General features: G+C 41.3%; 5 protein-coding genes across 5 annotated transcripts in view; 3 read left to right on the top strand and 2 right to left on the bottom strand.

Moving 5' to 3' along the window:
• Window positions 1-6,505, bottom strand: part of CBG19769 — a gene marked incomplete at both ends in the record, with an annotated part of 7,290 nt that extends 785 nt beyond the window's left edge. Inside the window, 6 exons of the mRNA XM_002640657.1 lie at window positions 459-1,817; window positions 3,061-3,266; window positions 4,234-5,048; window positions 5,824-6,119; window positions 6,186-6,294; window positions 6,342-6,505. Of these exons, the coding sequence (XP_002640703.1) occupies window positions 459-1,817; window positions 3,061-3,266; window positions 4,234-5,048; window positions 5,824-6,119; window positions 6,186-6,294; window positions 6,342-6,505 (2,949 nt within the window). The remainder of the gene's footprint in view (window positions 1-458; window positions 1,818-3,060; window positions 3,267-4,233; window positions 5,049-5,823; window positions 6,120-6,185; window positions 6,295-6,341) is intronic.
• An 844-nt stretch (window positions 6,506-7,349) lies between these two features.
• On the top strand, window positions 7,350-7,984 carry CBG19770 (the record flags this gene model as incomplete). Its single annotated transcript, XM_002640658.1, has 3 exons — window positions 7,350-7,481; window positions 7,530-7,659; window positions 7,719-7,984. The coding sequence occupies 3 exons, from the start codon at window positions 7,350-7,352 to the stop codon at window positions 7,982-7,984; spliced, it is 528 nt and encodes a 175-aa protein (XP_002640704.1).
• A 381-nt stretch (window positions 7,985-8,365) lies between these two features.
• On the bottom strand, window positions 8,366-11,492 carry CBG19771 (the record flags this gene model as incomplete). Its single annotated transcript, XM_045241592.1, has 4 exons — window positions 8,366-8,692; window positions 8,736-10,133; window positions 10,770-11,186; window positions 11,244-11,492. 4 exons carry the CDS (start codon window positions 11,490-11,492, stop codon window positions 8,366-8,368), a joined length of 2,391 nt encoding a protein of 796 aa, XP_045100773.1.
• Window positions 11,493-12,046: 554 nt separating this feature from the next.
• Window positions 12,047-12,738, top strand: Cbr-rpl-31 (the record flags this gene model as incomplete). The annotated part of the gene is made up of 2 exons (XM_002640660.1): window positions 12,047-12,141; window positions 12,465-12,738. 2 exons carry the CDS (start codon window positions 12,047-12,049, stop codon window positions 12,736-12,738), a joined length of 369 nt encoding a protein of 122 aa, XP_002640706.1.
• Window positions 12,739-12,963: 225 nt separating this feature from the next.
• CBG19773 lies at window positions 12,964-14,096 on the top strand (the record flags this gene model as incomplete). The annotated part of the gene is made up of 2 exons (XM_002640661.1): window positions 12,964-13,488; window positions 13,791-14,096. 2 exons carry the CDS (start codon window positions 12,964-12,966, stop codon window positions 14,094-14,096), a joined length of 831 nt encoding a protein of 276 aa, XP_002640707.1.
• Window positions 14,097-14,902: the final 806 nt, after the last annotated feature.

Below are 14,902 nucleotides of genomic sequence, written 5' to 3' on the forward strand. Positions count from 1 at the left end.
TTTTCTTGAAAATCAGGAAATTTTGAATTTTGAACCCAAATTTTCAAATTGTGAGCAATTTTTTGGGTGTTCTTTTATCAAAAAAGATTTTTTTTTTCAAATTTTCAGCCAAAAAAGCTCAAAGCTTCAAGATTTTAATGTGAAATTCGGTTGAATTTAAAGGAGGCCAGACACCAAAAAAAAGTTTTCCTGATATTTTGCATAGAGAACGCCCATGAGGGGTTGAACTCATGACAGGTAGCTCAGGGAACCATTGGGNGGTGAGATTCGTGCTCAAAAACCCACTAGGCCATCCGCGCAATTTTTTCTAAAAACTCCTTTTTTCGCAATTTTCATAGTTTTTTAAGGTTTTCAATCGTTTTAACACTAAAAAAAAGACCAAAATCAATTTTCTGACTAGTTTTAGCCTATTTTTATGTGAATCTACATACATTTTGGTACAAAATCAACTAAATTACCTGCGTATTAACTCCATAATACCTCCCCTCATCGCGAATCTCATCCACCCGGGGTCTCATCAAATCGAACCGCCCATCTGGGTAAATCGTTTTAATGCGAATCGTCTCCAGCTCATGCTCTCTCATATTGTGCAACTCGAATTCCAGCGGCATTCCGTGTGGTAAATGAGCAAAGAATTTCAGCGTCTCCTCCACGGCTGTGTCCTTGTTGGGGCTTGTGATTCGTGCATATTTCACATGGATCTTATCCACTTCTGGGAATTTTAAAGGGAGGGTTGGTATAGAATTATCCAAGAGCTTTACTACGGTAGACGGGGTGATAATCTTTCTTTTGTCGTCTATGACACCTCCAGCAGTCAATGGAATCTGTATGGGTGGCATGAACACCGCTTCACAAGCGCTAATAAAATTAAAAATCGCTGATTCCGGCACATCTTCATACTCCTCCAACGCCCGTCTCGCTTCCTTGCATATCGATTGGCCTGCAGCAACGACGTCAGCCTGTGGAGCCATGACCTGCATCATCCAAACCAGCAGATCCAGGAAAGACAAGTAGACTTTACAATAAACGAGATAGGCGTGAATTTGAACAGACACTCCTGAGAATCGATGCTCAATCGATTGCATATCCTCTATACTCTGTGTTATCAACTGCTTCACATTTGTCAGTTCCCCACCACAGAGTACTGTATTGGTGACTGAATCCAGGGTAGAGGACACTTCAGCGAGGCAGAAGATCAGACGGGCGGCACCGGAGACAGACGAATTGTAGTGGGAGATAGCAGCGGCGTCCCGGAAGATATCATCCCTTTGGCTATTTCTCTCGGCAATATTTAAATTTGATTTCGAGTTCTTCGAGACTTCACAAAGCCTCTGATAGGTTATCATCACAACTTCCTCTGCTTTATCATTAGTGGTATCATCTGCTTTCCGTACTCTTCCTATCTGCTTCTCCTCATCTATCACTCGAATCGCCCTCACTATATTCGGGTAGGAATTCCTCAAAAATCGATAATGCCTATGCACGAATTCTGGCATAAACATCACTAGACTGGGTTGACTTGCAGCTGCATTTAACACCATTATCAGCTTCCCAACGTACTCCTGATCGTCAATCGATGGTTCTCTTGTATGGAAAATCAGATGGATATCCAGAAGGGATCTCATAATGGCTTGCACTTGTACCGAATGGTTATTTCCGATATCCGCCATACATCCGTAGATTTGTTCCTTGTCTTTTGGGAAGCGCTTGAGGCACGCCAGCAGGGCTTTGACACACATTTCGACGCAATTGACGTCCACGAATTGGGCACGTTTTAGGAGTTCTCGCATCGCTTGGCGGGCTTCTGGCATCGCGTCCTGGAGAAAATAATGTTATTTTGGACGGAAGATTACTGTAGAAGGCGACAAAAAACGGTCGAGAACTACCCGAGACATACAGTTGTAGCTAGCTTTTCCGCAAAGAAAATGCTTGATTTTAACGATTTTAAGTTTTTACTGAGGCTTAGCAACTTTTGTAGTTTGTAGTCGACACAAAATTTGAGTCATTTCTGAACAAAAACGAGCGAAAACGGTTGAAAATTGATCGAGAAATACCAAGATTTCAATTTTACTGAGGCTTAGAATGCTTTGTAGTTTGTAGTGTATTAGCCTCAGTAAAAACAACTTCCCGAACGAAAATTTGAATTTTTTTTCGATTTTTTGCAAAATTTTTAGACCTTTTCAGGTTTTTCAGCTATTCTTGGCGATTCTTTTCGATTTATTTGAATTTTTTGACTGAAAATTTGGAATGGTGTTTAAGATTACTGTAAAAAACCTTCCGTTTTGTAGTTTGTAGTTTGTAGTTCTTTTTCGCGAAACTTTTTCTGCATTTAGACGTGATTTTGTTCGCAAAAAAGCTTAAAAACTACAAACTACAAAACTGAAGGTTTTCTACAGTAATCTACAGTAATCTTAAACACCGTTTCATCAATTTTCAGTCAAAAAATTCGGAAAAATCGAAAAAGAACCGTCAAAATTAGCTGGAAAACCAACAAAGGTTAAAAAATTTGGCAAAAAATCGAAGAAAAAATCAATTTTGTTTTTCGAAATGTTGTTTTTACTGAGGCTAGTACACTACAAACTACAAAACATTCCTAAGCCTCAGTAAAATTGAAATCTTGGTAGGTCTCGATTAATTTTCATCCGTTTTCGCTCGTTTTTGTTTAGAAATGACTCGAAATGTTGTGTCGACTACAAACTACAAAAGTTGCTAAGCCTCAGTAAAAACTTAAAATCGTTAAAATCAAGCATTTTCTTTGGAGAGAACCAAAAAAAAACTGTATCTCGGGGTAGTTTTCGACCATTTTCAGTCGTTTTCTACAGTAATCTACAGTAATCTTCTATCGGATTTCAGACCAAAATTTTGAAAAATAGCTAAAAAAAACTAAAAAGGTCGAAAAATTTTGCAATTTTCAGAGTTTCTAGTTTTGGCGGGAATTCGAAAAAAAGATTCTAGAAGCTTCCAGAAAACGAGAATTGCGACGTTTCACATCTTGAAGCGAAATATATAAATCTACATATTATTTTGCACATTTTGAGGCAAAAATTTCTGAAAACTCACATCCAAACACTTTGAAATCACATTCAACTGCTCGGAATTCAATTGTCCATGAGCCACCAGAGGGGTCAACGCGTTAATCGCATCCAACCGAACATCAGCAATCTCATCATTGAACATATCCGCGAGATATTCCAGAGCAGACACAGCGAAGGCAGGTCGATTACAAGCCAAACGACCCAGAGAGTAGACTGCGGCTTTGCGGACATCTGAAAAATTTTTAGATTGTAGCCTTCTTAATTCAATATTTCCATGAAAAATCCAAGTTTTTGAGCTCAATAAGACTGAAAATCGAGAAATGTTGAGCTAGAAATCTCGGAATACGGAGAAAACGGGCAATTTTGAACTAAATACTTTTCTTCCAGCCAGAAATCTAACTATTTCGGGCTTGAAATGACTGTGGAAATGTTGATTTTTGATCGATTTTCCCGAATTTTAAGCTATTTCCAGCTGATTTTGGAACAAGTTTCTAAGTCGATTTGCCCCCATTTTCAACCATTAATGCTTAAAATGACTGAAAAATCGGAATTTTTCGAGCTAAAAATAGGGAGGGGAAACTGGTAGTTTTGACCTACAATGAACTAAAATGACGCCGAAACGACCCAAAACCTAGAAAAAACGACGAAAATCGCGAAAAAACGAGGTTTTCAAAAAATTGCGCGGATGGCCTAGTGGGTTTTTGGACACGCAAATTTACGAATCTCAACACCAGGGTTCGATTCCACTCGACGCCAAACTTTTTTTGCTTTTGTGCTGAGCATGTTTCAGTGCTTCTAGACGCTTCTAAATGCTTTGTTTTCAGATTTTTCCGAAATTCTGAAATTCTGAAATCCCAAAAAACACTGAAAATCAATAAATTCGAATTTCGCGCGCTTTTTCTCCGTGCTCAGCACAAAAGCAAAAAAAGTTTGGCGTCGAGTGGAAGCGAACCCTGGTGTTGAGATTCGTAAATTTGCGTGTCCGAAAACCCACTAGGCCATCCGTGCAGTTTTTTCGCGATTTTTTTTCTAGGTTTTCTCGGTTTTCCGGTAGTTTTGGCGTCAAAAAAAGTCCCAAAAATTGAGTTTTGGACCATTTTCAGCCTATCTTTGCCTAATTACTGGATCCCACTTCGCAATTTCGATGCGATTTTGGCTTTTTTTTTTAATTTTTCACTAATTCTATGTACAATCGTACCCATAAACTCATCCTCCAGTGCCGAAACAAATGCTCCACATGCTCCATGCGGGATGATACTCTCCTCTTCCTCCTCTTCATTCTTCTTCTCCTCCTCTCCAGGCGCCACCGCGTTCAGCTCCTTTCCTCTGGACCATCCGCCACGTGTCTCTGCTGGTTTAGGCGCTTTTTTGGCGAATTTCCATCTCCGATCCTTATTGGCAGATGCCTTTTTGGATAGTGCAAAAAGGGATTGCTCCACTTTCACCACTTGCTTGTTCGCCGCCGTCCTCATCATTTTCTTGTCCAGTGTTTGATAGATAAGGTCTTCAGATACCATTTGGAAGTCTCCAAGGGTCTGTGCAGCTTCTACTCTCACTGCTATTTCTATATCATTCATGGCATCACAGATTGCCGAGAAGGCGTCGTCGGAGATTGTAGTTTGTGCATCTCCTACTCCTGATTCACCTTTCTTCTTCAAAATCATCTCGTGACCCATATTATTGGCAAAACCAATCAATAATCGAATAGCAGCGATCCTCACATCGGAATCCGTGTCTTTCAAAAACTCCTTGGCCACAAAATACACCTTTTTGGACAATTTCCAAACTGACGATAGCTCTAGGAACCCCTCGGCAACAGCTCTGCGAACCCTAAAATCCCGGTCCAGGTTCAAAATCGCTAGAATCGACTCGCAATCGCTCATTTGGTCGGCCCAGTCTTGGTTCAGAGGGGTGGCTGTGGCCATTGCCACGTGGAATTCGACGGCGGTGATGCGGCGAGCCGTCGAGGACAGGGAGGTGGCGCCCATTGAGCGGCGAGCGATTAGTTTGATTCTGAAAATTTGGAATTTTTGAATCCTATTCCCAATTTAGGTCATTTTTGGATCAATTTCAGCCATTTAGACCCATTTTAGACCAATTTAAGTCATTTTTACGCAATTGTAAATAATTTTAAGGCAATTTTAGGACATTTTAACCCATTTACAGCCATTTGACCCACCTTAAGCCATTTTTGACCTATTTTTAGGCAATTTTAGGTCATTTTTTGACTGTTCAGAGCCATTTTGGTGCAATTTTACGCCATTTTAGACCAAGTTAGGTCATTCTTTGGCAATTTCAGGTCATTTTTAGACCAATTTAGGTCATTTTTGGATCAATTTTATCCAATTTAAGCAAATTAAGAACCATTTTAGACCTATTTTAAGTCATTTTTGACCCATTTTAAGCCACTTTAACCAATTTAGAGCCACTTTGGACTTATTTAGAGTCATTTTTGAACCATTTTATGTCATTTTTAGACCAGTTTAGACCCATTCTTAGACCAATTTAGGTCATTTTTGGACGATTTTCGGCCAATATCTGACCAGTTTAGGCCAATTTTAGATCAATTTTAACCATTTTAGACCCATTTAGAGCCATTTTTACCCATTTAAAGTCATTTTTGACCCACTTTTAACCAATTGTGGATCCTTTTATGCCGATTTCGGACAACTTTAGACTTTTCCAGACGACTTTTTTTCAAATTTTTGGAAAAATGGTTGGAAAATCAGAAAGGCCCCTCTAATAGAAGGGCTGACCCTTTTAATACAGGTTTGAAAGTAAAACTCACTTCTCTGGAACCTCATCCGCTGTAATCACTTGCTCTCTGAGGCATGACACGTAGATTCCGAGAATTCCACGATCCAGATTCGGTCTTCTGAAGAAGGCGTCAACGATGGTGATGTCTTCATCGTCGATTTCCAGATTTCTTGCTCTTTTCTTGAATCTCCAAACCTCCCTGGTTGCTCGAGCAAGACCATCTTGATAATTCTTCAGGGAGAGCATGATTTTCCGTTTTCTCCGAAGCCTTCCACGGGTGAATATAGCTGCTAGGCAGTCGAAAATTATAGTGGAAATTGAGTCGAGCTGAAAAAATTCAAAAAATTGTTTTTTGAAAAAATTTTTTTCGGATCAAAACATATTAAAACCTACTTTTGCCGTTAAACAAGCCCTGAGAAGTTTCTCACAACTCTTCTCGAATTCCGCATCACCGATAACCCGTACATGCTCTGTGTTTAGCTCTCGAACCAAGGAATTCACCCTAGAAAAAAGTTTTAGCCTATTTTTTCATTTTTTTGTATAATTTACAGCTGTCCATCACTATTTGCAACTCTTCCTACTATTTCATCCAACACTTCTTGTAATTTTCGCAATTTGAATTTCCTCTCTCTTTTCCTGTTTCTTTTCACTGGCGGTAAAAGCTGATCAATCCCACCGGCTAGTTCTCGTTTGCGCGGTCCTTTTCCAGACATTTTCGGCTTAATTTTTTCCAGGAATTCCAGTCTAAATTGGTTATTTTTCAGCTTTTTCCGGCGATGCTTGCGGTTTTTTTTTTCGAAAATTCTTGGCTGCGATGCAAACGCGCTCCGCTGGATTTCGATTACGCTGCGTACTTGGACGCGTGTTAAACGTACGATCCTCAGTCAACAAGATTTACGCAGCGGACAGCCCGCTTCGAGCAGCTGGAAATGCTCAAAATTTATCGATTTTTCGACTTCTAAGCTGATTTTTCAGTAAAATAATCGTTTTCAGAGCTATTTTTCATTATTATAAGATGCTTTCATCAAAAAATTTCATGCCAGACTCTCGAAAAATTCGTTTTTATGGTTCCGCTATTTTTACACTTTGGCAGGTGTTTTTGTTGATAAATCCGTATATTTCAAATTCCAGTATGCTTTTTTTTTGGCTGAAAAACTGTCCCAAAAATTCAAAAAGTCGATTTTTCAGACTAAAATCATCGAGAAAACTTGAAAAAAATTTTTGTTTTGCCTTTTTTAGTCTGAAATTTGGAAATTTAGGTCTGAAAAAGAATAAAAAAATCGGGTTTTAGGTTGCAAATATCCAGAAAATCGTCTTTAAATCCTTAAAACTTGGCTTTGGAATTTTTAAACTTCTCCTTGCAAAATTGTTTTTATTTGGTACCCTCCGAATTATTTGTCTTTTTTTTCGCTGGATTTTAATTTATTGAGTCACACCTTCAACGCGATTCTCGCTTTCTTAGCCGTTCAAACTCTACCTTTCCAGCTCTACTACCTTTTTTTTCCACCCAGTTCCGTTTTATTCCATTCAAGATTTTTAGGTATGTTGGCCCGTCAAATGATGCTGCCACGATTGGCTCTCCGCGCCATCCACACCACCACCCGCGTCGCCGGAGGACAAGAATTCTATTGGGGACCAGCCAAGGCCGCCGGACGTGAGCTCGTCGGATACGGAGCCAACGGAGACAACGTAAGAATCAGTTCATGAAAAATTAATCAAGAAAATTCGGAATTTCAGATCTACCAAGATCGTCTCGATTACTGGTATCCAGCTATCAGATTCCGCAAGGAAGACGGCGTCATTACTCCAATCCGCGCAAAGGAACAGGCTGACTGGAAGAACTTGTCTGCTGAGGAGAAGAAGCTTTGTGAGTTGTTTTTCTTTCGAAATAGAGAATAGCAAAAATTTCAACCAAAAATTTTTTAGTGTACCGCTACAGCTTCCGCCAAACACTCTCCGAGTTCGAGGCTCCAACTGGATACTGGAAGGTCATCGGTGCCGTTATCCTCTCAGTCCTTGGATTGTGCACATACTACGCTGTCCTTCTTAACGTCTACGTCTATCCAGAGCTTCCACCAACCTTCCAGAACGAGTACAAGGAAGCCCAAGTCGAGCGTGCTTTGGTGCTCGAGAAGGGACAATTCCTCGGAGCCCCAACCAAATACGATTACGAGAACCAGAAATGGAAGTAAATGTCGATTCAGAAACAATAAAAATTGTAGTTTCTTCGTAATCTCGTTTGTATAGCACCACCCTTGGTTGTCTTCTCTTCGTCTCGTCAAAAAACATTCAAGCTCTCCTATTTTTTCTTCACCGCCCCCGACACACCCCTAATCTGATACAATAGATAAGCTGTAAATCTCTCCTAGCGGTCGAACGCACTGACCAATTCTTTCGTCATTTTGTTTCTTTCCCTTCTAAGTGCTTCGGCTTCTTGAGAGATGGGCTGCCCTAAAACAGAAATAAAATAGATTGAATGTATTGTTAATTCAGCTGTATCCTTTTCCCTTGAGTAGGCAATAGTTTATTTATTTGACAAATCACCACAAGCATTTTTATACAACCGATTATAGTTACAAAAGTGAAATTTTGGTTTGACACTCGGTGATAGAGGGTAAAAGACTAGCGAATGGTTCGGATGGGGCTTCCGCTTTAAATTGTGACATTTTCAGGATCTTCGACATCAGGTGATCCCCCTTTTCCCCTCCTTTTTCAGACGTATCCGATTCGTTTCCATCGATTTCTACAAGTTTTTCCTGAGGAGGCTGGGCCGCTGTAGACGAAGATGACGCACTTTTGGAGAGAGTTGCCGGAGACACATTCTTTCCAACTCTCTTAATTTTCCCGAATAATGCACCCATGGCAGCCATTGACTTTCGATGCACCGACATTTGAGGGATCTAAGAAGCGAGATTATATATTTTCCAGTTCAAAGAGACTCACCGCTATCTTAGAAACCTGCATGACTGCTCCTTCCGCTCCTGTGAGCATATTCCTTCCAACTTGAATTTGCTCAGCAACCGATGCAATGTACTCATTGGCTTCATCCACTGACTTCAACCGGATCGCCGCATTATTGAACAACCTAACCGTGGAAGGTCTCCAAATAAACACGCCTTCAAGGGTTTCAACTCTCGCACACTGTCGATTGTGGCTTCCAGAAGGTCCCACTTGAACCGTATCGATATCGTTTAACGCAACAATTTGCACATCGGTCATCTTCTCTCCATCAATCTCATATGTCACTATGTACAAGTTGGATCTAGTGAGAATGACTACTGTATCAATCTCATCACTACTTTGACAAGCGTTAATCAATCCCCATCCAGCGATCACAGTTTGTTGCGTTGGCACCAGGAATTGAATTGTTTCTGTGACCATTCTACTGATATTCTCCTCCTCTTCCTTCTCACTCTCCTCCTCTGCTGATTCTCCTACTTCAGATTGGCCTGTTACAATATTAATAGCCTTTTGCCTCTGTGCATCTCTCGTATGGGTCAGGTAGTATCTCGATGCACTGTTATATCCATCCTTCATCACTCCCATCAGCTTCCTCTCCCCATTTCTTGTCACATCCCCTTTCAGTGCAGCAGTTCCAGCGTATTGAGTAGATATCACATCCCCATTATCAGCCCACATCGTCTGAAGAGTCTGTACAAGGACTTCAGGGGGTTCACAAAGGGGGCCGAAGATTCCAAGACGTTGCGCTTGCTGTAGAACAATCGCCAATGATATCTGCCCCTGTACCAGATTCGTGCGGTCCAGACAGTCAATACAATTGGTTCTAACAACTCCTTTTTGCCTCTGAACCACTTCTCCCGTCTTGTCAACCCAGCAGAATCCAATCGTCTTCAGAGTGTCCTCCATAGAAGAAAGGAGAGTTTGAAGCTTCTGGAAATTCAACCCTCGACAGTGTTGATGTAAATCAAACGAGAAGAAAGTGACATCCGGATCGTTAGCCTTCACACAATGCTCCAAAAATCTTGTCGCTAGGGCAAGCTCTCTGCCACGTTGATCCACAAGACTAACCGCCACCAGCGGAGTGTCGTAGTGAGCTTTGAGTCGGCGGAAATGCTCCTGGAATACTTCTTGGGTGTCTTCCAGTGACCTATTTATGATTAGAGGCGGGCGGTACTTGAATCCACGTTGCGACCAGAACACTGGGATTGATCCTCTACATTGGACGAAGCTGAGCTCATGTTCGAAGATGTTAAGGACCAGTTCAGTCTCCACGAAGTTGGCCACATTTGAGGAGTCGTCAATTCCACGTCGCAGATAACGAGCGCCAGCTCGCAACGTGGATCTTCTGGAGATTATTGTGATGGTCAGGAAGGCGTTGATCTGGAAAAAAATGTTCTATTTTAGTACTATTTTGGATCTTTTTGGTCATTTTTAGACCAATTTAGGCCATTTTTTGACAAATTTAGAACTTTTTCGGACAATTTTAGGCACTTTAAGACTTATTTTTATCTACTTTGGATCATTTTTAGACCATTTTAGACCCTCGTGGATCAATTTTGAACCATTTTTGACTATTTTCAGAACTTTTTGGATCATTTTCAGATTACTCAGGATCCTTTAGGACCATTTTCGGACAATTTTGAACCATTTTTTATCATTTTTGGGTAATTTTAGATCATTTTTAGACTATTTTGGATTAATTTCAGATCATTTAGGGTCATTTTGGATCAATTTGGGACCATTTTAGATTATTTCAGACCATTTTGGACAATTTAGGACCATCTCGGACTAATTTTTGGATTTTTTTGAGCCTTTTCGGTGATTTTTAAGCCTGTTTTGATCATTTTGGACTAGTTCTGGATATTATTGAGCCATTTTTGGACAATTTTTGGGCAATTTGAGGCCATTTTGGACCATTTCCAGGCAATTTTAGACAGTTTTAGCCCATTTTTGGTTCATTATTTATCATTTTAGGCCCTTTTTGTTAATTTTAGATCATTTCTAGATGAAAATGGCTTGAAAATCCCCTACCTGATCAGTGATTTCTAGCTGACTAGTCGCCACGTATCCCTGCATGACTGGACATGAGAATTTCGACACCTGGGCAGGTGAAAACCCGCTCAACATCCGTTTATTCCAAAAAAACGAGTCTTCCGAGCTCCTTTCACTTTTCCCAAAGAATTTCTGCGACGAAATCGTTACATCCCGCTCGCGACAGAAATAAAAGTCTTTGGAGTCGTTGAACAGCTTCAGAACGTCTTCTAGAAGTGCCGGACGGGCTTCTTTGTTGGCTGAGAAGAATTTCATTAATTTTTCAGTGCCTTGCTTGAGTTTCGTCCCGGAACCGGGGGAAATTTGTGATTTTATCGTTGTGCTATCCGATTTTATGTTAATTCCAATCACTCGCTCAATTCTTCGAATCTCGTGCTTTTCCTAAATATTCATAAATTAAATTTTTGAAAAAAAAAATATTTTCAAATAAAAACTCACTGTCGCAGAAACTCCTCGATAATTCGCGGCTACCGAGCTCTCGACAACAAAAAACAGATAATTCTGGTCCGGCTCAAAAGTGATTTTCCCGACTAAAAATTCCACTTCTCCACACAAATTTACGCTTTCTTCATTTAAAACTGCCAAGGAATCCGAATTTTTCAGAATTTCCCCATTTTTCCTATCGAAATGCACTCGTTTTCCTCGTTCCTCAAGTATCAAAGCATTTGGTGTAGTGTAAACTAGCATCTGAAACATTTTTTTTATTTTGAAAAAAAATTCAACTAACTTTTGTCTGCTTGTTTTCGCTAATTTCTGTCTAGTTTGCATGCAATTTAGGTCTCTCTATATCCGAAAATCAATAGTTTAGCATTTGGAATCGACGAGAGCGCCTTTTGTTTGTACAAATCGCTTCTGTTTTGTGAGTCATTCGTGAAAAAATAAACTTTTGCGAGGCGAATGCAAACGCGCTTCACTGGACTTCAAAGGCGCATGGATTTTTCCGGGTTGGGTCTCGCAGCGACAACGAAAATTGTGTGAATTTCTCGACTTTATCCTAAAATTTTCCGGGTTTCCTGCACTTTTTTTTGCGAATTTGTGCGATTTTTAATGCGAAATTTGTTGAATTTGTTCTGAAAATCGTTTGACTTCGCAATTTTCATCCAAAATTCACTCCGAAGTAGAAAATTGTGTAAATATCTCCACTTTATTCTAGAATTTTTCAAGTTTTCTGCATTTTTTTTCGCAATTTTTGCCTACAATCCTTGTGTCTAAACTAAGTTTTATCAGGTAATCCAGTCACGATGGCTCCAAAGAACGAGAAGAAGTCCCGCAGCACCATCAACGAGGTTGTTACTCGAGAGTACACCATCCACATCCATCGCCGCCTGAAGGGAATGTGAGTTTCAGTCACTTTTCTAGTCCCCTATAATTTCTCTCTATGCTAACACAAGCTCCACCTGGAAGCGGTGTGTTGGCCCACGCTAGTCACTGCAGCTCATCTGGGAGCAGGTTCTAGCCCGAACCGCAGTGACTGGACTAACGGAGCTATTGCCTCGTCTTCTGGTGAGTGGCTCTCTCCAGAAGCGCCGCACTTTTCTCATTCGAGAATTGGGTGGAGAACTCAGGGGCATCCTCAAAATTCGTTTGAAAAAAATCTTGTGCGAATTCCCGAGGTACCATTCTAGGTAATCTTGACTGAGTTTCATAATCAATTTTCAGCGGAGCCAAGAAGCGCGCCCCACGTGCCATCGATGAGATCAAGAAGTTCGCCAAGATCCAAATGAAGACCGAGGATGTCCGTGTCGACACCAAGCTCAACAAGTTCATCTGGTCCAAGGGAATCAAGAACGTTCCATTCAGAGTTCGTGTCCGTCTTTCCCGCCGCCGTAACGAGGATGAGGACTCCGCCCACAAGCTCTACACCCTCTGCACCTACGTTCCATGCACCCAATTCAAGGGACTTACCAACGTCAACGTTGACAGCGAGGAATAAGTGTTGTTTCAATAAAATTGTTGTTATCTAAAACTGTGTTCTGTTCTGTATTCAACAAAAAATTAGGTGATGATCATTTACAACATTTTATTATGATCAAAAAGCAAATTCACGTTTACAAAGCAGTTTTCCTTCGAGACATTGCTTGATATCCTCGTAGCTTCCGTTTCTCCATTCGAAGTTCGGTTCTCTGTGCAAATCGTCGAAAGTTTACCGATGCCTGAAATGTCTCTCAAAATTCTTCTGAATCTTCTGCTGATCATTGGTGTCTCAATTCTATTCCTTGTGCAGTGTGGTGGCAAGAAGAAGAGAAAATCCACGGCGTCAGTTAAAAGTGAAAAAAGTGAGGAGGAGTCTGATGATGAGTCTGGAGCTGAGAGGAAAAAGAAGTCGAAGAAGCCAAAGAAAGATAAGGATGCGCCAGAGAGCCAAAATCCAAACGCACCAAAACCACCAAAGAATATGGCTCAGATTGCGGCGACTCAAGATCCAAACTATCAGACATTGGCTGGTCTGAATAACGACGCCGTTTTTGGAGGAGGTGGTGCGGGAGGTGCAGGAGGAGGTGCCGGTCCAAAAGCTCCCCCAGCTGGCACGAAACCTGGAATGGCTGGAACTCAGGATCCTAATTACCAAACATTGGCTGGTTTGAATAATGATGCAGTTTTCGGAGGTGGTGGTGGTGCTGGAGGGGCTCCCAAGGCTCCAGCTGTCGGTGGAAAAGCAGCCACCAACGATCCAAATTATCAGGTAAACGCTTTTTAGACTACAAACTACATTTTTAAAGGGACACGAATTCGAGAAATTTTCGTCATAATTTCTTTTCAAAGGTACACATTGGAAATGGTTGACCTAATTAAAATTCGCGTCGTTTTGCGGCCACGTGGCGCCACGTATTTCGTGTCGAGACCCTCTAGATAAATTGCATGCGCCTTTAATCAGGTCAGCTACGTGGCAAAAGCTCAATGAACCTAAAAGGCCAACAGCCTTTCAAAAGTAGAGAAAAAAAAAGAAAATTCTAAAAAATTGTAGTTTGCGAAAAATGATTTCAGACTCTCGCCGGACTGAACAACGACGAAATTTTCAAACCTGGTGGCGCTGGTGGAGGAGCCGGACCAAAAGCTCCAGTTGCTCCGGGAGGAAAAGCCGCCACAAATGACCCGAATTATCAGACACTGGCCGGTCTGAATAACGCCGACATTTTCAAGGATAAGGCTGGAGGAGGAGGAGGGGGCGGAGCCGCCGGACCAAAAGCCCCAGCACAAATTGGAGCAAAAGCGGCGACCCATGATCCCAACTACCAGACACTGGCCGGTCTCAATCAGGATATCTTTGGTGCTGATAAGAAGAAGTTTTAGGATTTTTAAAATAAAATCCTGATGGATAAAACTGTATTTCTCGATGAAAATAAATTATTTTTTGAATAAATGTGTTTTTAAAAAGTTTAACTGTTGTAGAATTAGGGGTCAAAATTTGTGACAAAACTCATCTCCTTTTTCATAGAGAAAGACATCAAAAACCAGTCGAAACCTTTTTTTCCAGCTCGAATTCGAGCATTTGGCCAGAAACTGGAACCACCTCGTTCCTCCCTTTCAAAAATATCAGGCCTCTTTTTTGGAATGTTTTGGATTTTTTCACATTAAAAAATCTAGTTTTTTATCAAAATTTTGAATTCTGCTTGAAATATGACCGAAATTCCCCTTTTCCCGATGAAAAATTGCCCCAAATAACCCAATATCACACCTTCCTCCTTTTCCTCTACCCCTAAAAGTAGGCGGAGCCTGCGGCACACACAAAACATAGCGGGCGGTGGAACCCGGGAGATGTCGGTACACGGGGGAAGGTATAGGCGCGCCGCTCGCCTCTCTCGCCGGTTTTAACCAAGGTTATTTCGACCTTTCGAAAGAGAGTGTTGGATGGGGGGATCCTCTAGAGTCGACCTGCAAGCATGCAAGCTTGGCACTGGCCGTCGTTTTACAACGTCGTGACTGGGAAAACCCTGGCGTTACCCAACTTAATCGCCTTGCAGCACATCCCCCTTTCGCCAGCTGGCGTAATAGCGAAGAGGCCCGCACCGATCGCCCTTCCCAACAGTTGCGCAGCCTGAATGGCGAATGGCGCCTGATGCGGTATTTTCTCCTTACGCATCTGTGCGGTATTTCAC

This window comes from Caenorhabditis briggsae (genome assembly GCF_000004555.2).
Source record: "Caenorhabditis briggsae complete genome, chrI, whole genome shotgun sequence".
NCBI lineage: Eukaryota > Metazoa > Nematoda > Chromadorea > Rhabditida > Rhabditidae > Caenorhabditis > Caenorhabditis briggsae.